Source organism: Lagopus leucura, unplaced genomic scaffold (genome assembly GCF_019238085.1).
Source record: "Lagopus leucura isolate 7727_CA_CO unplaced genomic scaffold, USGS_WTPT01 Super-Scaffold_73, whole genome shotgun sequence".
Lineage (NCBI taxonomy): Eukaryota > Metazoa > Chordata > Aves > Galliformes > Phasianidae > Lagopus > Lagopus leucura.
In genome coordinates, this window is record NW_024962252.1 from 100,260,344 (window position 1) to 100,281,119 (window position 20,776).

Sequence of the window (20,776 nt, forward strand, 5' to 3'; positions counted from 1 at the left end):
GAGACAAAAATGTTGGATAGTTAACGTGCCCATGCCTGCTCACCACCACAGTCTTCAGACCTTAGAAAATATTAACAGAAAACAAACAGTAACCACTTTCTTCAGTCTGCCACATGAGCGTGTAGAGCCTCCACATGCAGGTGGAACAGATGCTCTCAGGCAGAGTGTTTTCTAAGCATCGAGGGGCATTTAAAAGTTAGCTGTAAACATGGTTATATGCAATATTGTAAATATGTTTGTTAGATCAAAACTTTTAATTGCTGCTGCCCACGTGTCACCAGAATAAATTGAAGAAAACGCGTTTTTGTTAAATGTGATACCTAAGCCAAGGGTGATATATGGGTGTAAAGTTTTTCCTATTACCAGCACAGACAACTCGTTAGTATGTGCAAGAGACAGAAGCTCACCCTTGCATGTTGCAGACAACTTATTGGGTCCTTTTTTTTGTCCTAAGTTCTCTGCAGGGCCTGCAGGCAGCACTTCCTGGCAGTGCTCACTTTTCCAATGATACTGCTCTTCTGTAGGTAAACTGGAGGCTCTGCAGCCAAGCAGAATCTGCTTCTGATAGCACCTGACTCTTGGGGTACCTTTGGTAAAGGGCCTTCATCCATTCTGAAACAGTTCTTGGCAGCCTCCTCACCCCCCTCTGCAGGGGACAAAAGCAATGATTGAGGGTGGATATCCTTTATATTGCCTTCTCGGAAATCCTGTAAGTGGAAATCAAACATTAGATTAAACACAACTTCTTTACTACCTAACCAAAGGGCTTAATAAATATTGCTTCCTTAAGCTTACTGTACTTTGGCATAGCAAAGTTAATTTGTGCTACGTAATCCTGTTGCTGTGCAAATAGTTTGTTTTTACATTTAAAATGAAAGAAAAAGTGTATGTAAGGAGACGCATGTCTCAGGCTAGGCTAATATGCTCTTGGTACAAGGAAAAGCAGTGTTGGTCTTTGAAATTTTTTATGCATCTTTTCATTACATTCTTAAATATGTTTTAAAGTATTTATTTTTATATGACTTAAATTAGAAAACTTTCAGACCACGAGGGCATTTGGACATGGATGCTCTTTTTTTTTAAAGCTGAGGATCACACTTGCCTTAGTTCATACTTCTCAGCTTTCCCAGTACTTCTGATGCAAGAATTCCAGAATTCCATGCATACTTGTTGCAGCTGCACATCTAAAATAAAGCTTGTATTATTAGGGCTCTATTTCAGGAATTACACTCAGACTTACACACATTATGAACATTATGAACAGTGAAGAGAGACCTTGAAAAACATCGGTGATGTTTATGTTGTACTGACAACGAACAGCAGGTTGCAGTATTGAGGAACACTTTTAGCAACGTGACAACTGATAAGAAATTAGAGAACTTTTTTTTTTTTTAATTGAAAAAAATTACACAAGGAACTCACCAGGCAATTCAATCACCAGAATGAAATCATGAAACCTCTGTTAGCATAGATTATATGAAAATAAGTGAGAATGAACTTGTAGTTCCACACATTTAAAGTTTTGTTGTTGTTGTTGCTGTTGCCTCATAACTAGCATGCTTCACTTCTACATCTTTCCTGTTTCATGTATATTTAGTAAAGCAATGTGTATTGCTTAAAGCCTCCACACTTTGACCACACTAGATATCACAAACAGAAAGAGAATATGCCAAGTTTTACTGAAAGATGAAATATGAAATTCAACTAAACCACTGTTGCTCAGAGAAAGGTGGCAGCCTTGCAGTCAGAGACTTAAGTTTCTATTTGCCCTTGCTAAGTAAAATGTAAAAGTAAGGTGTAAAAGGACCTATTTGTCATATGTATCATTTTAGAAGGTGTGTGTACAACACAACAATAACAACATATCATTAGATTGTTAAGATCACATGGAATTGATTCCATTGGATAATACAGAGAGGAGATAGGATGAAGAAACCAAGCATTCCAGGTTAATAATTAGAGTATGATCAAATGATCTCAGCAATGATTAATGATCAAAATGTGACCTCAGCAAGAAAAAGACTTTCTTTTGTTTATCATTAATAGACTAAGAGAAGGCAGAACTGAAAGTGAGCGAAAGGACATGCAAATGTAACAAGGTCTCATGACATACTGCAGTGGTAGCATATGTAGGAATGCTCTACCTGTCTTGAACAGCCACGTGCTGTGTCCAGTAGCCAAAATATTACTGACCCCTGAGACAGTTTTTGACATTTATAGTGTTCTATATGAAAAGTGGAGAGAGAGAGATGTTTGTTTGTTTTTTGTTTTTTAAATAAAGAATAGATATGGGCCTTTTAAACTGGGAGTGAACCCTCTGGTATCTCTCACTGCAGTTGATGCTCAGGAACTATTCAGCTTGAAATCTTTAAATTTTTTTTGCAGCTAAGCAGGGAATTAGGAATTCATAATTCATTAACCATCTTACTACATATGCACATCCACTGAATGACTTATTTTTATATTTATTTTTTAAATTATGGTGTTTCAGATCAAACAGAATAATGAGATTAAAACTGTTTCTGCATTGCTGCATGGAGATATCTCACCTAAACCTGCAGTACAAGCAGCTTTGCACACCTACAAGTAATGCAATGGGTAGCTGTGACAATCAGAAAGATCAACGTGGAGGAACAGTGATAAGGAGGCATAATGACAAAGGGAGCAGTACGATGGAAAGGTGCTACAAAGAAAAAGGAAAGTGTTCATCCATTTCTGAAGATGTAGGCTCCCAGGGGAAAACTCCATAAGGAGCAAATCTCCAAACAGAAATCCTTCCTCAGTGACAGCCCTTCAATGAGGTCTAAGAGGTGCAGCCAGGCTCCACCCCTTCTGGTCACACAGCTGAATTGCCTTCACCTGTGCACCTAGGGCTGACCGGATCCTTTCCTTTTCCTTTTTTCCCCAGGTGCTCCATCAGTGGGTCAGGCTGGGACTCAACAGTTCCCATACAGCAGTGTAACACACAGCCGCCTGAAAGCTATTCTTGTTTTTGTCCTGATGTGGCTATGTAAAGAGCATGAATACATGAGATTGTGAAAGGCTGTAGCAGGTGGCTCTTGAAAGACAAAGGTCTTGCCTGCTTATTTGGAGAGGGTTCAAAGAAGGGCCACAAAGGTGCTCTGAGGGATGGAGCACCTCTCCTAAGAAGACAGGCTGAAGGGGTAGGGCTTCTTCAGCTTGGAGAAGGCTCCAGGGAGACTGCATTACAACTTTCCAATATTTTAAGGGAGATAATAAACAGAAGGGAAAACAACTTTTTGCATGGGTAGATAGTGACAGGACAAGGGTGAATAGCTTTAAACTAAAGGAGGGAAGATTTAGATCAGATACGGGGAGAAATATTTTGTTGAGAGTGATGAGGTGGTGGCACAGGCTGCTCAGAGATGCTTCAGATGCCCCATCCATGGAGGAGTTCAAGGCTGGGTTGGATGGGGCTCTGGGCCGCCTGCTCTAGTGCTTGATCCAGTGGTTGGCAACCCTGTGGCAGGGGGGTTGAAACTGGTGATCCTTGAGATCCCTTCCAACCCAAACCACGTATTTATGTTAAGACTCCATTTTGTTGAATTACATGAAGTGCAAATATTCATTCCTAAATACAAGGTAGCTTAGCTGCTTGACATTCAAAGACAGTGAATGACCTCACTGTTAATGCTGTTAATGTCAGAAATCTTCTTTATGGGACAGAAACTTGTGCTTGATATTACACTATTTGGTCTTAAGACAAGATAATAATAATTTATTCAAAGCCACTACAATATTATCCCAGAAATAAACATTGTAACAATAAAATCTAAGAAAGTGAAATATCTTAAGCCCTTAAGAACTTATTTTTGTTAAAACTTAAATACATTGTCATTATTTTAAACACATTCTCTAAACATCTTCAAGGAGGGCAGGAGAGAAAGTTGATTTAACAATCGCTGTAAATTTGAAAGCTTCTAAGTGGATTTATCTCAATGAGTGAAAGGTAGTCACAAAAACAAGCACAAAAATACTACTCCTTACATGAATTTGAAATACTTTAAATAGTTTCTGAAAGCATTCAAATTACATGCAGAACTGATTTTAACAAGGGTTAAAATACAGTGTAGATAACAGCCTTAAAAGTCTTTGCAGCTCCATTCCTCAAGGACCACCGGAAAATATTTTGTACAGGTACACCCTACACTCTGTCCTGAAGACCTGACATGTTACCAAGGGGAAATTAATTCAAAACAAAGCACTGGTGCTATGAAAGCTCATCTGCCTTTTCTGGAACACTCAGTCTTAGTAACCAGCAGCAAAAGAGTCCCAGCAAATTTTAAACTGCAGAGCTCAGCTTGCAGAGGTTGCTGACTTTTTAGCCAGTCAGTGAATTAGCTACATATAAAACAGTTTATCCACATAGTCACAGAAACACTTGAAAACTACAGTTCAGAAATCCCAAATGAGGTATTCTAATAGCATTTCTCTTGAAACGTTTTTTTTTTTTGTTTTTTTTTTTTTTTTGTTTTTTTTTGTTATTTACACAGTTTGTTTTCCTACCTGCAAACTGCATTTGCTGTTCTCTATTTTCAGCCACTTTTCTGGAAAAAGGCTTTGTAATAACAGATTGAACACTTCGCAACAACAATCATCTTAATGTCCGTATATATTTGTACAGAACAGGATGTATGTTTTGCTGTGTGGTTCCTAGGAAGACTGAACAGGTTAAACGTTGGAAAGACAACCAAAATTTGAAGGGAGAACCAGCAACAGAACAAGGAGTAATAGCCTAAAACTGGAGCATAGGAAGCTCCATACTAACATGCAGAGGAATGTCTTTAAGGTAAGGGTGACAGAGCACTGGGACAGGCTGCTCAGAGAGGTTGTGGAGTCTCCTTCTATGGAGATATTCAAAACTCATCTGGACTCCTACCTGTGTGCCCTATTGTAGGGTACCTCCTTTAGCAGAGGGGTTGGACTCGATGATCTCTTGAGGTCCCTCCCAACCCCCGTGATTCAGTAATTTTTTTCTAAATTAGCATGAAAATTCAGATGTAATTGTAAGCTGAAAAAAGAAATTTGTTTTTTATTATGTAAATTTGCACCTGGCTTGTGCAGCAAGCCACAACATTTGAGAGAAGGATGGATGCATTCCAAAGACTTGGGAAAACTGTACAAAACATTTTATGCCGTTTTTGAGATTGCTGAGGGAAATACATGAAGAAGCTAACTCATGAGGAAATTATTAAAGAAATACAAGGCAGCACCATCCCCAACACCCAACTTGTTACATGGAGAAGGCTGGCAACGTTCTACACTTTATTAAACACAACACTAAGCATAAATAGTGCTTTCAGCTGTGAGTGGTCTCATCACTGAGCAAGAACGCCCAGCTGGTTCACTCACCTGCGTGTGCCTGGGGCTACCAGTGAGAGCTGTGGGCACCCGCAGCTGCCAGCTGTGCACCTGCCTGGAATATCGGCTGTCTGCTAATGGCGATATTTGGACCTCATCCTGGGAAGGAAAGCGATGCCCGTAAAGTGAAAGATCGGAAAGGCTAATGACCACAAGCATTAATTAATACGGCGGGCACCCGCTTTCCCACACCTCAGGGGCGCTGCCGCCCTCCACGCACGGCTAAGCCTTCGAGGCCGCGTTGGCCTGACGGGCGCAGCGAGCCGCCGCCAAATGGGCGGGAAACGCGCAGGGCGCTGCCATCGCGCCTCCTCCCGCGCCGCAGGACTGTCACCACAGCAACCGGCGGCGCGGCGCCGCGCGGCATCATGGGAGATGTAGTCGCAGTCGGCCCGTTGCCTCGCGGCCGCTCGACCGTACTAACTCGCATTCCCATGAGGCACCGCGCGGGATGAAGGCGGGCGGGAGGGCCGAGCGCGGCCGTCGCGCCTGGGGCCCCGCCTCGCTGAGGGGGACGCGCCTCCGCCCTCACACACCTCCCGGGGCGCTGTGCGGCAGCGGACCGCGAGGGGCGGTGTGACCCGCGATGCTTGGGGTGCGATGCCGGGTTTCGCTCTCGGCTTTGCGGTGTCACCGCGCCCCTCATCGGGCGGGGGGTGCCGGGTGAGGAGGGGTTGCCTGCACCTTCCGCGGTGCCGCCGTGAGGGTCGTCGCCTCCGATGGAGGGGCCGAGTTTCGGAGAGGTTCGGTCTCGCTGGGCGATACTACGAAGCGGTGGATCGGCGGCACGAAGGGCGCCCGCGCCCCTCTGCTGACGGCAACGCGAATCCCGCTGAAGGGGGAGCGGGAGGGCAGCGAGACAGCGCGCTGCTCCTGGGGAACATCGCTCCAGAGAACGACAGCAAATAAACACTAATAGAGAACGCAGCAGTCCACTCCTCCTGCCCACGTATTCCGTGGCAAACCGCCCCGGGACACGAGAAGCTAGAATTGTTTGAATTGCACGATAGACGCGAAGAGGGCGCGTTGGGTCAGCGGGGAGCAGCGCAGGACGGGGCGGAGGGGCCGGGAGAGCCCTGAGGGCAGGGCAGGGAGCCGCCGAACGGCTCAGCGCAGCACGGGCTGCAGGCAGGCAGCGCTACCCCACTGCGCGTCCGCTACGCGCGCATCCCGCCATTCACAAACGCGAGCCGTTCGGTTTTTTTTCCTCGTGATTTTTTTTTTTTTTTTGTCTCCTCACAGCTTTGACCCAAAGATAGAAAGCTCAGCGAGGAGAGCGGCCCGAGGAGCGCCGCGCGGGGAAAGCGGGCGGGAACTGCGGCGGAGGAGGCGCGGGCAGGCAGGCAGGTGGCGGTGAGGCGCGGGAGCGGTAGGGCCGTGCCTGCGGCCCCGCCGGCGGCGCTCGGCCGGGTCGCGGCGCGGCGGCTGATGGTGGCGGCGCAGCGCTGACCGCCCCGCGCTGCCGACGCGTTTGGCGTCGACTGCCGTCGCCGCGAAGCGCCGCCACCTGAAGATTCGTCGAGTCGAAAGGGGAAAACCCCGACGGGAGAAGGAGGAGGTGGGGGAAAGGAGGGGCAGAGCCGCCTTTCGTGCGTGCCAGTGGGAAGAGGGGATTGGTTATCATGGCGGATCGGACGGCTCCCAGATGCCGGCTCCGTCTGGAGTGGGTTTACGGGTACAGGGGCCACCAGTGCCGCAACAACCTGTACTATACGGCGGGCAAGGAGGTGGTCTACTTCGTGGCCGGAGTCGGCGTGGTTTACAACACCCGAGAGCACAGCCAGAAATTCTTCCTCGGGCACAACGACGATATTATCAGGTAAGGGGGTGACTTGTCTTTGGTGGGGTGGGGTTTAAATGAAGGGAGGGGAAAGCGGGTCGGCACGGTTCCCCCTCCTCGCTTCTCGCGGCTGGACCTGGCGTCGTGGAGCCGCTCGGGTTTCGTGCCGGCGATCGGGGTGAAAGCCGGCTGTCTGCAGGTTGTTGTGATTGTTGTTTCCGTGGCATCGCTTCGAAACATTGCAGTGACGAGATAGAAAGCTTTTTTTTTTATTTTTTTATATATTTTTTTTTTGTGCCGCACCAAATGCGAAACAGTTTCAGCGTGGCGATGCAATGGGAAGATCCTGATGCAACAACGAGCCCAGCACCTTGCTCTTCCCAGAGCTGGGACCTCGCCTCTCTCGTTCTGTTGCCTTACAGCAGGCAGGAGCAGTTCCCTTTACACCCTGCACAAGTGTGCTGTAAACTCAGCCCGTAGATCAAACTGATCTATTTCTATCATCCTGAAAATCTTACCCCAAGTCAATTTTAGCTCTTTGTACCCAAGATAAAAAATAATCTCAGGCGTGCTGGTGCAAGATGGCTACAGGAGGTCTTGCTCCTCATCTGGTCAGTTTCTTGTATCTTTTTTTTCACCTTCTTTCTGAAGAGTGACTTTAACTGATGCTGTTTTATTAGAGAAATATAAGATTTAATGCACCACACAAAGTAACAAAACTGTGGTTCCAGAGTTCCAAGTAGCTTTTTTAAAAAATCTGTCCAAAACACAGAAATTGTCAGTATGTAGAAAATCAGAGTTACTTCTGCTCCTACTCTCCTCCTGTCAGATATCTGAACCTGGAATACCCTCATAAAGGCATCATTGCACAGTATGATGCCGAGCACAGCTAACTGCTGCCCTCCTGATTCACCTGAATTCAGTATGAATGAGGCATTTTCCCAGTGATCAGCACAGACCCAGGAGACTCATGGTGTGAGTGCAGGAACACGTGCTGAAGTCAAAGTTGGGACACTTCCTAACAGAATCACGTAGCTGTCATACAATCATTCTGGACTCTTGTTTACAGAAAACTATCTGCTTTCCCCAGGGAGAGCTTTTGGCTGCTCTGTCCCAAGTAGCGTTTTTCTCCTCCCTTTTATAGTCCATGATAAAGCAATAGCGTTTCATGAAATACCGGGGATTGCTTAAGAATTTATTATGGTTTTAAAGGTAATGTCACTTCCAGAAGGCTGTTCAAATAGACTCTTGTCTCCTCAGATTACTAAGATAAGAATGACTATTTTACTGAATCTGCAGTATCATGGAATGCAGGTTTTTCTTTCCGGATAACCTGTCAAGACACAAGTGCATATGCTCACTGCTTCTTTGGTTTGACAGAGATGCTTTTATTCTCCTTCCCTCACCTGCACCCTCCCTCTTTAATATCCCATCTACTAGAAAATAATGTCCAGTTTATTAAACCTGACAACAGTTCCTGGCCAAAGCTGTCTGTGTTGTGTGACTTCTGTGCCTTGTCTTTTAAAGCACTCTTTAAAAGAGAGACCACTTTTGGCAGTCTCTCATTTAGAGTGTAAAAGGGGACTAGGAAGAACATGAGTGACTGCTGTTTGTACTTCAGATGCTGCTCTGCCTGTTCTACTTTTTAAAGAAAATGAGTAATCACTTGTTCAAATCAGCAGGTGTTTTGACGACTCACTGTTTGCTCAGCTGATTTTTAGCTTGTGCTTTTGAAAGGTGAATTTTGTTCCTGTTCAAAATGAGATCAGAATTTTGTAGGATGACCATAATTTCAGCAGAGGATGAAATGTTTGGCTCAGAGGGTGAGAGCAGGACTCAAGATATCGGATGATTTGAGCTTTTAGTGGCCTAGAGAAGTTGTTGTTATAAGTGTTTTAAGGGAGGAAAGAGAGCTGTTGTTTGAGTCCCCAAAATGTTGGTAGAATGTTCCATCTTTTGCGTCCATCAATGGTTGCCTTTGCTACCTTTGATGCAGTTTGTAGACATTGAAGAACATCCCATCACTGCAGTACTTCCAAGTAGATGGTTCCTTGCATGAATATAAATAATAGAATTGAAATTATAATATTTTAGACTTTATAGCATCCCACTGACACGAATGGGCTGACTGTAATCCTTCAGTTTTTCTTGTTTTGTTGGTACTTATTTCCCTGGCACTAACTTCTAAACAGTAGTGTGTATATTTGCAGTCCAACAGGTTGTAATTTTTAAGGAGGTTTGAAACATGATTAAAAATAAATAAATGAAGCTTGCAGACTTTGGAAAATACTGCACAATCATTAAGACTGGAAGGCCTTGAAGAGGGCAGAACTACTTCCAGGGGTTGCCATTAGCTCCTACCATGTTGAAAACATTCAGTAAATACAACTTTTTTTGGGAGGGAGAGGAGGAAGAGGAACCGAGAAATGTTTCCTTGAAGTATTTGTTAAAATCATGAAGGTGGATATTCTTCCTTGGTGAAAAGGTTGCGTGATTAAAAATGTACACTTGCTTTTCATCACAATTTTAATGGTCTTGTCTCTTGCTTTCTGTCAAGATAATTCGGTTGGACATAATTTAGTTGTGGCAAAAATAGACCAGATTTTACTGGATTAATGAAGAAATAATTTGTTTTTTTTCCCTTCTAAAATTCATATTTGAAAAATATGTTCTGCGCTCAGCTGTAAAGTGTAGGTGTTCAGAATATGGACAAAGTGAGTTCTGAAGTGTATTTCTGTGCAAAGCAGCTACAAGGTGCTGTACTTCTGAGCTCTTCTGCCTCTTACCTGCCCGTGAGACGGGTTTCTGAGTTGCCCGGTTGAGCTCTGAAGTGAGCCCAGCTTTGTGGGTGGGTTGCTCTGGGTGCCCTGCAGGGCTCCCTGTTAAGGCTACAGCATTCAGTGGTTTTTTGTTACTTCCTGTCGTGTAATACCATCCTTCTTGCATGTCATTTAATTGAGGAATAATTAATACTATTGATTATCAAGTCTTGTCTTTATAAAGCAGGATGAACACTTGGTTGAAATTAATAGCATTGGTTTTCTGAAGATCGCTGGTGCATTTTATTTGGAGCCCCAAAAGACGTGCAATTTATGAAGTTTACAGTCCAAGAAAATGGAGCATACAGTATTCTTCACCCTCCTTTCCTTTTTTTCATGTTCATTTCTTCTGTTTGTTCTCAAAAATGAGCTAACAGCTGAGGGGCGTTGAAGGTCAGAATAATCCTGTTTCCTCTGCTCTGCAAGCTCTGTAGTCTGCCCTAAGGTCTGTGTTCTAGACCACAAAGTATCACAAAATGTAACTCTGCATTTGAAGTGTGATCTACCTGAAGCATGGTAACTCAGGTGTGGGAGCTATGTCAAACATTTTAATGAGCAAAGTGTCGTGTAGGTTATCATGAAGCATGTAGCTTTCTTTCATTGGATTTGGTCATTTGTGCTTTCCAGGACTAGGTTTCGGAAGCTGTAATAATAATGTATGGGTATTGTTTTCCTTCCTGAGGAATATTAAAATAGGTTTTTGAAGCAGGTAATGGTTACAGCTCTAAGTCAATGTGTTGATGAGAACATTGCAGTTTGTGTGCTGTCACTGCCTTGAGTGAAATTCATGTGAGTGTGGGATTTACACTGACTGCAACCAAAGTGGTTTGTGAGTTTTGAAGGTAACTGAACACTTTCAAAAGAAGATAAGGTGTTTTTATATTGTGTATTCCTTGTGTAACAGAGAGCAATGAGATCGCTGCTCTTTTCTCTCTTAATTAAATGTTGGATGGGGGGGGCAGTTCTTTTCTATATTTTTTTTTTCTGCAATTTTGCATGTGAAAGTGAAACAAAATGAAACTAAACAAAAATCAACCCAACATTTGCTACGGGAAACAGCGAAAACACAAATACGATCAGTTAAGGTACTTCATTATACTTAAAATGCAATTTCACTGATTTACTTTTAGAATTCATTTCTAAACAGAGATTCCTAACCTTGAGAAAATTTAGTGATGATTTGGTGATAAGTTTGTCTGCCTGCTTTTATTTCCAATAATTTCTGCAATATTGAGCAGTTTTTCTGAATATGTATTGAAGACTTCATCTGCACTTTTCCTGTACCACCGTTTCCTAACATTATGTGATGTCTGCATTTAATTTGACAGATACCTCAATGTATCTGATATCTTGTGGCATCAAGCATGTTAAACAAGCACATTTTGCATTCTGCTGCCTTCCTCAGGAGCCTCTGCAGTGCTTGCTGCCTGGGCACGCTACCTGGAAAGCCAGCCTATTATCTGTGGATACTAAAGCATGTCGTTTCTGTAAGGCTGCTTACAGTGTAATAGCAATGTAGGATTAATCAGAATATTGCTGTAAGTATGCGGGTGTGCTGCTGTGCTGACAGATTGAGATTAAAAATGCGGATGTGCCAGTGGTGATGGGATTTACTGAGCTGTGAGAGTGACAAGGGGCCTGCCTTATTCTCTTTAGAGAGACCTTTTGGAACATAAATACTTTGTCTTTCTGTCTTTCTTGTCTTTCTGCAGCTGGGGAAAAGAGAAATATGTTTGCCTCCAACAATGTTGTTGACTGTAGCAAACATAACTTTCGAATAACTCAGTTGATGGCAGAGATTTGCAAATCAAGACCCTAGAGTTAAAATATCTAAATAGTAGTTTGATGTTTTTATATAAGTCTTACGCATTATTTCTGTTTATAGAGTGGTGTTATTTGAATGGATGCAAAATACTCCAAATTTATACGTAATTGCCACCTTTCTGATGGTAAGGCACAGCATTCGTTTGCTGCAAAATAATATTCAACTTACCATTCTCATTTACTGAAAGTGCATGGAAAATGGAGCTGTTTGTAGCTTGTACATAACCTGGACTTCAGTCACAGAAGATGCACATGCAGGACTGCTGAAACAGCCCCTGGGAAAGGTAGCAATGAAGTATGAAATTTCCTACAATGGAATGTCCAGACCTGCTTCCTGTGCCAATGCCATGTAGGTTCCTAAGCAAAGCCAGTACACCTTTAAAGGCATGACTGTGGAGCAGCTAGGATGAAGGAGAATCTGGGATCTGTGTGTACTGAAATGCTTTGGGAAGTGTTTTGAAACTGGAGGTTGTTGGAGGAGTTTCATATTAGAGAAGTCCATTCCCAAAGAAACTCATTTTGTCAGCTTATATCTTCTTTTACTTTCAGTCTCAAAAAAAAACAAAAAAAAAAAAAAAAAGGGAGAAAGCCATTTCTTCAGGTAGTTATGGGGATCATTCACGTCATTTTTTTTTTCCCCATGGCTTTCATTAGCTTAAGTTTTAAAATTCAAAATTAGCTTGATTTTATTTATTTTACATCTGCTCTGCATTAAATCTTCACATATAATCACAGAATTGCAGGGGTTGGAAGGGACCTCAAGAGATAGTGAGTCCAGCTCCCTGCTAAAGCACGTACCCCATAATAGGGTGCATGGGTAGGCATCCAGATGGGTCTTGAATATCTCCATAGAAGAAGGCTCCACTACCTTTCTATGGGCAACCTGTTCCAGTGCTCCATCACCCTTACTGTAAAGAAGGTCTTCTGTGTGTTATATTCAAGTTTTAGACCATTATTCCTTGTCCTATTGCTGCACAGCACCAAGAAGAGCCTGGCCCCATCCATTTGCCTACTACTTCCCTTTAGGTTTTTATTAACATTTATCAGATCCCTTCTCAGTCTTCTTTTCCCCAGGCTGAACAGACCGAGGTTACTCAGCCTTTCCTCTTATGGGAGTTGCTCCAGGCCTTTATAATTATCTTTATGGCCTTCTGCTGGACTCTTTCTAGGAGGTTCTTGTCTTTTTTAAATGGGAAGCCCGAAAATGGACACAGTAGTCTAAATGTGGCTTCAGTAGAGTGGAGAAAAGGGGGAGAATAATCTCCCTGCCCATTGCTCTTTGTAATGCACCCCAGGATCCCATTGGCCCTCCTGGCCACCAGGGCATACTGCTGGCTCATGGACAACCTCTTGGCCACCAGGACCCTCCAGCAGGTCCTTCCACACAGAGCTCCTCTCCATCAGGTCATCCCCTAACCTGTACTGATACATGTGGTTATTCTTCCCCAAGTGCAAGACTCTATACTTGCTCTTGTTAAATCATAGAGTGGTTTGGGTTCAAAAGGACCACAAGGGTCATCATGTTCCAAGCCCCCTGCCACAGACAGGGCCACCAGCTTCCATTCCTGGTACCAGACCAGGCTGCCCAGAACCCGACCAGCTTGGTCTTGAACACCTCCAGGGGTGGAGCATCCACAGCCTCTCTGGGCAGCCTGCTCCAGTACCTTACCGCTCTCTCTGTGAAGAACTTCCCCCTGACATCCAGTCTAAACCTTCCCTCCTTGAGCTTAAAACCATCCCCCCTTGTCCTATCACTGTCTACCTGAGTAAAAAGTTGGTTCCTCTCCTTTTTATCATCCCCTTTTAAATACTGGAAGGCTGCAGTGAGGTCTTCTCGCAGCCTTCTCTTCTCCAGGCTGAACAAGCCCAGCACCCTCAGCCTATATTCGAAAAAATGGTGCTCCAGCCTCATCAGGTTCCTCTCTGCCCAACTCTCCAGACTATCCAGGTCTTGTTGAATGGCAGCACATCCTTCTTGTGTCTCACCTGCTCCTTTCAGCTTTGTATCATCAGCAAACTTGCTGAGGATGAACTCCTTTCATTCAGGTTGCTGATGAGGATGTTGAACAAGACCCAACCCAGAACTGACCCCTGGGGAATGCTAGTTATGGCCTCCAGCAAGCCTCTGCACTGCTGATCACAACCCTCTGAGCTCTTGTCAGTTAGCCAGTTCTCAACCCCCCTCTCTGTCTACTCATCCATCCCACGTTTCAGTTCTCAGTTTCAAAACAAGGATGTTATGGGAGATGGTGTCAAAAGTCTTGCTGAATTCAAGGTATACAACATCCACTGCTCTCTTCCTATCTACCCAGCCATGATGGCATCATAGAACGCTATCAGTTTGGTCAAGCATGATTTCCCCTTATCAAATCTGTGTTAATGTCACGGTTTTATCTCTAGATCTGTGTCCTTTTCTAGTCCTTTTTTTGTGGCGTAAGAACATGAAAGTGTGGTACAGATGAGGCTCTAACCTAGAATTAGAAATACCAGACTAACCTTGAAGATGTACTCTTGTTTGGGCTTGCAGTGGTTATTTCACTTTTCAAGTCAGGAAAGAAGTTCTGTGGAGCCGTGTCTGAGCGGTTACAGAACACAGCAGAACCAAAGTTCTCAGAGCAGGTAGCCCTTTAGAATCACAAATGGGAATATTACTTTCTCTTCTAATACCGTGGCAGATAAGCATCATTCATCAAGTGAAGAAGTAATAATTAAGCCTTTTGTAAAAATGCAGGTCATGATTATTATTACTTGTAATATTGTTACTTGCAATAGGTGCATGTATTTTGTAGGTGATGTGTTTTCACAACAGGTTTTCTGAGAACATGTTCAGGCAATGCTTTCTTATGGAACCTGGAGATGTATCTGCTTGAATGTGGACAGCTACAAGACATGCAGCATGCGCTGAAGTCCATCACAGATGTGACATTCACAGTGGTGGAAAGGTTGGTTATCCAAAAGCTTACACGCAGCCTTCCTGGATACTTTTAGAAGATTAAAGGCATAGGCTCCAGTTACAAATGTTTTTGCACTTTGAGAATTGAAAAGATTTTTCTGTCCTTAGAGTTGTTAAATAATGTCCTTAACAGAACGTCAGTATTTTTTAGGTTTTGTTTTATGCATTATTTTATGCATTATTATTTATGCTACATTTCCAGTGCTTTGTTATTTAATGAACTGGTGCTGCTATTTGGAATGTAATTCTTCTTATTTTGGGGGCTTCTTTTGAATACAGGACTCTTTTGCATATAGAATTTTGGATATAAATTATATCTCAGATCTCAGATGAAAAACTTTCAAATTTATTTCAAGTGAAAATTTGACATTAGATGCTGTGACAAGAAGTATAAATAAGGAGTAGCCAGGGAGAACTAACTCTCTTTTACTGGGGCATTGGTAACTCTTCAGATGAGTTACTGCTAGTATTCTAAAAAGCAGCTTTTGCACATGCTAAACACTTAATTCCAAACCGGAAATTTTTGAGCAAGCCGCTTGTAGGCCATACCACTGATCTGTGTCAAGGGATGTGCTGTCTGCAAGTTTGATCTGCCAAGGATGAGCTTGGAATCTTTGCTTTGAATAGTTTGCTACAAAATCAGGAGAAAAAGAGAAATAACAGGCAATGGAATGAATCACAATGCTTGCATAAAAAAGGTGAAAAGCTTTCATTTTGTGTTTGTTCATGTAAGTCCTGGTGTCACGAAAGTTTAAAAGGAATCCTTTGGATAACTAGAATCTCTCTCAAATACAGCATTTGGTGTATTTTGGTGGTGTAATAACTTTACAACACAGTCTGTTTCATACACGTCTGTGACTGGCTGCACATTCATTAGAGCAGGCAAAATTAACAGCATATGGGTAATTAATAACTGTATCCTGCATGAAAAGTTTTGAATAATAGAAGGTACCCTGTCTTATGATGGTGCTCAGTGCAGCTGGCAGTAACGAAGAATCCCTAAGCTGAAGCAGTTTGTAACTATCTTTTTAAACTCACAAGCTCAGTGCTTCTCTCAAACATGAAAATTACTGAACAATGCAAAGAGCTGTTTGAGATTTGGGTACTTGGAAGTGGATTGGAAAAATACACAGGTAGATCCAACAGTGCAAAATGGATCTTCCTGCCTAAATGGTCTGTTTTGAGCTGTTTTTTTGGTTCTGCCAAAATGAAGATACTTACAGTGGAATAGTGTCAGATCCAGAACATATTTATGTGAAAGCGTTACATGTTGGCCTCAAGTTGCACCAGGGGAGGTTCAGGTTGGCTGTTAGGAACAGTTTGTTCTCTGAAAGAGTGCTCAGGCGGTGGCACAGGTAGCCCTGGGAGGCGTGGTGTCACCGTCCCTGGAGGTGTTAAAGAGATGATTAGGTGTTGTACTGAGGGATGTGGTTTAGTGTGAAGTATTGGTCATGGGTTCACAGTTGGACTGGTTGATCTTGGAGGTCTTTTCCAACCTTGGTGGTCCTATGATTCTATCATTCTTTGTTATTTAGCAGCCCTATATTTCACTGGGTTCCAGTGGGTTCCAACGGTGACAATTAATTACTTGGCATTAGTTTTTATTTGAAATTTACTGAATTTACATTTTATAAAAATTCATTTTAAATAAACTACAAAGCAGCCTTGTCGACACAGCTTACCTCATGATAAGTTACTGTCAAGTCAGTTGCTCAGGAACCTGGTGGGTTTTGAACAGTCTGCTCAGTATTTACATAGTTCCTGTTGGTCACCTGGTAATAACTCACTTAATACATGTTTTGCAGCTATCTGTTTTGTGGCCAGCACGTAGGGGAGATATCAGATTGGAAGAGCATGCTGCATTTCCAAACTCAGTCTTCAGTTTTCGCAGCGTCTCTCGTCTTTCTGGAGAGTGATCACAGGCGTGTGCTTTGTAGCTGTAGTGATGGCCCTGCAGGCACTCCCTTATGGGCTAACATATGAATGATTCTGTTAACACAGATGGAGCATTTTAAAAATTTACGAGTAAATTAATCTTCAATGGGTATAATTTCTGGAAATATTTTCCAGGACTTGTTCATATGTGAAGGGAAATAGGACATAAATCTTCACATGTGAAATACTAACAAGAAATCCAGATCTTTGCATTTGTCAAAGATCTTTACAATTTACTAACGTAGCTCTGCTCTAATGTAGACTGAGACTCTGTTTAAATTTCTGTGATTCAGTGGGCATCGAGCCTACCTCTGAATTGCAGGAAATGTGTATTGGTGATGAAGCCATTCTCTTGGAACATCGGCATGTTTGAAGCATCGTGATGTCATTGATTTTAGATTGTGTTCGTGATGGAAGTATGATTTGGAGAGTAGCTGGGAGTCTTGGTGGATGTGAAGATTTTTGGTTTCCCTTTGTATTCTCTACCTCTGAATGTGTTTGTTAGCATGGACTATCTGCATTTCATCTTTGCTGTTCCTAGAACAGCTGAACTCAGCTGTTTAGGCTGAGCTCAAAGCCCAAAAGATGATATAAATTGACATGCTAGATTCTGGGGAAAGGAAAAGATTGACTTTCCACCAACTGGTCATGGGTGTTACTAACTATGTTGAGGAACTCTTAGAGCTCCATAGATGTTTGATGTCACCAGTTCATTTTTGTAAATGACTACCATAAGAATATTTTTGTCTGGATATACTGCATTTTTCTATCAGAGTTGGCATAACATGAGACATAATACCATTTTTCTGTAAGGCAGCTGAGAAAACAATGCCCATTTATTGGAGCAAGGAACGTTTTGGCACTTGTGCCATCAGCATAACTTTCACAATTTTATTTCATTTAAGTATTAGACCTGGTGATTGGTCATTAGATAAATCAGGAATAATGGTGGAGTATTATTTTTCAACAGAGGGCAGATTAAATGAAGTGTGACTACACTGCTGTTAAAAAGACAGCTCATGAGAATGTACTGTTCCTTGCTGTATTAAATAGTTGTTTGATGGAATTATTCTGAGTGTGCTCTGAACACAGTGTATTGCATTTCATATTTCTCCTGGGGTGTGCTTTATTTTTTCATTTTGAATCTGTGGGTCTCCCTTCTGCCCAGAGGTGAATGTTCTTTTACCTCGTCAGTTAGTTTGGGATGAATTGCTTTATGCATGATGACAGTTAAGTGCACTGTGCAATTTTTTTCTGCCTTCTTCTTCCCTCTCAGATGTAACTATTTAATCAGCCTTCCCCCTCTAAACAAGCAGTTCCTGCTGCTGTCACAGGTTATTACCAGCTGAGCTAGAGTTGGTGTATGATCCACCTGTCTGCCTCAGAATTTTGGTAGGATTGCATTCTGTTTTCCATGGTGTCTTTTGTTGTTGTTTGTTTGTTTTTTAAATATATATTTATTGGAGTGGGTATACAGATATGTATTTGATGTCAAATGAACTGTTTAGACCGAATGTTCAATAATTAAAAAAAACAAACCAACAATTGGTTTCTGTTCCGTAGTATAATTTCCTGTATGCTTTGTACTTATGGACAATTGAGCTAAATCACAGCCACAGTCTATGCAATTATGTGCAGTTTCTGTGCAGTAAACAGGATTATGTTTCTCTTGAGAGGTGTGTGTGCTTCATTGAATTTGACTGGGAACACTGCAACTGTTGTGAAGCTAATTCACTGCAATTTCAGAGCAACTTCTTATGACAGAATCACAGAATTGTAGGGGTTGGAAGGGACCTCCAGAGATCATTGAGTCCAACCCCCCTGCCAAAGCAGGTTCCCTACACCAGGAATCTTCATCTTTAGCCATAATCCCCCTTATCTTTAGCACAGAAAGTAGTCAGATTATCAAAACCTAGCCCTAGCTGTGCACCCTAGCCCTGCACAAATATTAATGTTGATTCTACCAAAAGATCTCCACCAACATGCAGTGGTTTTCAGCTCAGTGCTGCTTCATTGTCCCATATCACACCTACAGAATTTAATTTTAAGACTGGTAAAGAATTGGAAATTGAACTGTCATTTTGTAGAAATAGAACAACTCGTTTTCATTCATGTTTCCAACTATTAGGATATGATTCTAGTTTGGATTTTGCCTTCATTTAATGTGACATGAAAGCGACTGAATGAAGCTTCTGCTACAGTAAGAAATTTCGGCCTATTTTTCCTGGCGTTATTTTAAATATTCCTAATCATTATTAGTGCCAAGTTCACCAAAGTTTTGGCCTTGGCATTCTCAAGCTTAGTCACGTATATTTTGCTACATTTTTGTTGTGTCGTAAGTTTCTGTGCTTTGTAGCAAATTAGGATTACTTTACTACAGCCTGCTTGTTCCATTCCTGAACCGAGCTGTTTATCAAGATTATGAATTTCTTTCTGTCACATCTTGAAACAGGAGAGTTTCACACGTTTTCTTTCCTGGATATTTGATGAAGAAAGCACGTAAAATATTTTCGAGAAACTCAGTGATAATAGATTTAGCAGATTAAACACGTAAGTATTTGGCAGTATGGGGATGGGGATTCCCTTCCTGGATGAGATGTTCCGTGTCCATATAAAGTATTGTGCTGCCTTTAATTGGCCTGATTTCCTCAGTGAGCACCAGTCCACTTCAGAAGTGAACTGCTTGAGGCCACCCCTGCATAACTCCTTTACTTTCAACGAGCTTTCACATCTGTCTTGGTGGCAGTTGTGATGAATAATGCTGTCTGTTCATTCACTTTATGCATGTAATGTGCTTAAGCCCTAGATTGCTAAGCAGTTAGAATTAAACAGGGATTTTCAATGTTGATGAATCTGAGCCTTTTTTTCCTGAGTTTTCTGAATTTTAGTCTGCTAGAAAGCATTACCTGCAAAAAAACAAGTCTAGGGCTCTGACAGGAAGGTTTGTTTTCCTCTCAACTCTGTGATATCAGTTACTTTCCAGATAAGGGCAAAAAAGCAGTAATCACAACCACGATTCATTCTTTGTCGTCCAAAATGACATGTGAAATGTTTCTAATGACATGTGAAAATTATTGGTCATACTGTACACCCTCTCTAGATCACAAACAGATGAGCTTCAGTGCATTTCAACATAAACATCAGTCATAAGCATTAGGTGTCGTCTTTGCTCAGGTGGTTGCAGGGATTTCTACCTCCTCATTTCTACCTGAAGACAGCTCACAGCATTCTGTTGTACCTGCTTTTCCTCCCTTTACGACAGCGTACTCCTTCTAACATGTCACACATCAGTTGTTCTTCTGGCTCCCACAAGTCAATTAGGTAGAACTGTTTTCCAGTTACCACCATCCACCAACCCAATGGATAGAACTAAAACTTAGGTAGAACTAAAGACGAAGTAAATGTCTTTCCTGTTTTGTGGTCGCAGTGCTCCCTGGTGTGAGAACTCTCAGCCTGAAATGTAAAATATGCTGGAGTGTTTCATAAGCCTATCTTGTTTTTAAAATATTAGCATATGTCTTTGATCAGCTGTTACAGAAACCGGTAAGAATACACTGAGGAATTTAGTTCATAGAAAAAAATTGGCAGCAGATCCTAAGTTTTGAACATTATTTTGTTGTTAGACATTTAATCTTCATTTTCTTAATTAGAATCTTCATTTATGTTGTAAAGTAGACTTCTCTTTATTTCATCACTTTTCCTTTTTCTCTCCCATTTATAATGCAGTTCAGTTTCTTATGCTGTTGTCAAAAAAAAAAAAGCTCATCTGACACAGTGAATAAAAATGAGTGCTTTTGGTCAGCCTTTAGGGAGATGACTTCATAGTTATCAATCAAACTCCCATGCAGCTGCACCAATCTGCTATGACTGATGACCCCATGGTGACTCCCCTAGAGGCTGGCTAAAGGTCTCTCTTCTCTGCACTGACTTGGAGACATTCTCTTCTGAATACGTGGAAAGTTTCCTAGCTGCATTTTATTTTCATCCAGCTTGCAGCTTTTTTTCTGTTCTGTTTTCACTCCTCTATGTTCATCCAGATATTGATGTTACAGTTCTTCCAATCAGCATAAAGTGATGCCCTTT

At 42.3% G+C, this 20,776-nt stretch overlaps 1 protein-coding gene across 1 annotated transcript in view; it reads left to right on the top strand.

Moving 5' to 3' along the window:
* The first annotated feature begins 7,002 nt into the window (after window positions 1–7,002).
* Window positions 7,003–20,776, top strand: part of EML6 (EMAP like 6) — a 111,249-nt gene continuing 97,475 nt past the window's right edge. The window contains exon 1 of the mRNA XM_042883412.1: window positions 7,003–7,201. Within this exon, the coding sequence (XP_042739346.1) occupies window positions 7,005–7,201 (197 nt within the window). The 5' untranslated portion in view covers window positions 7,003–7,004. The remainder of the gene's footprint in view (window positions 7,202–20,776) is intronic.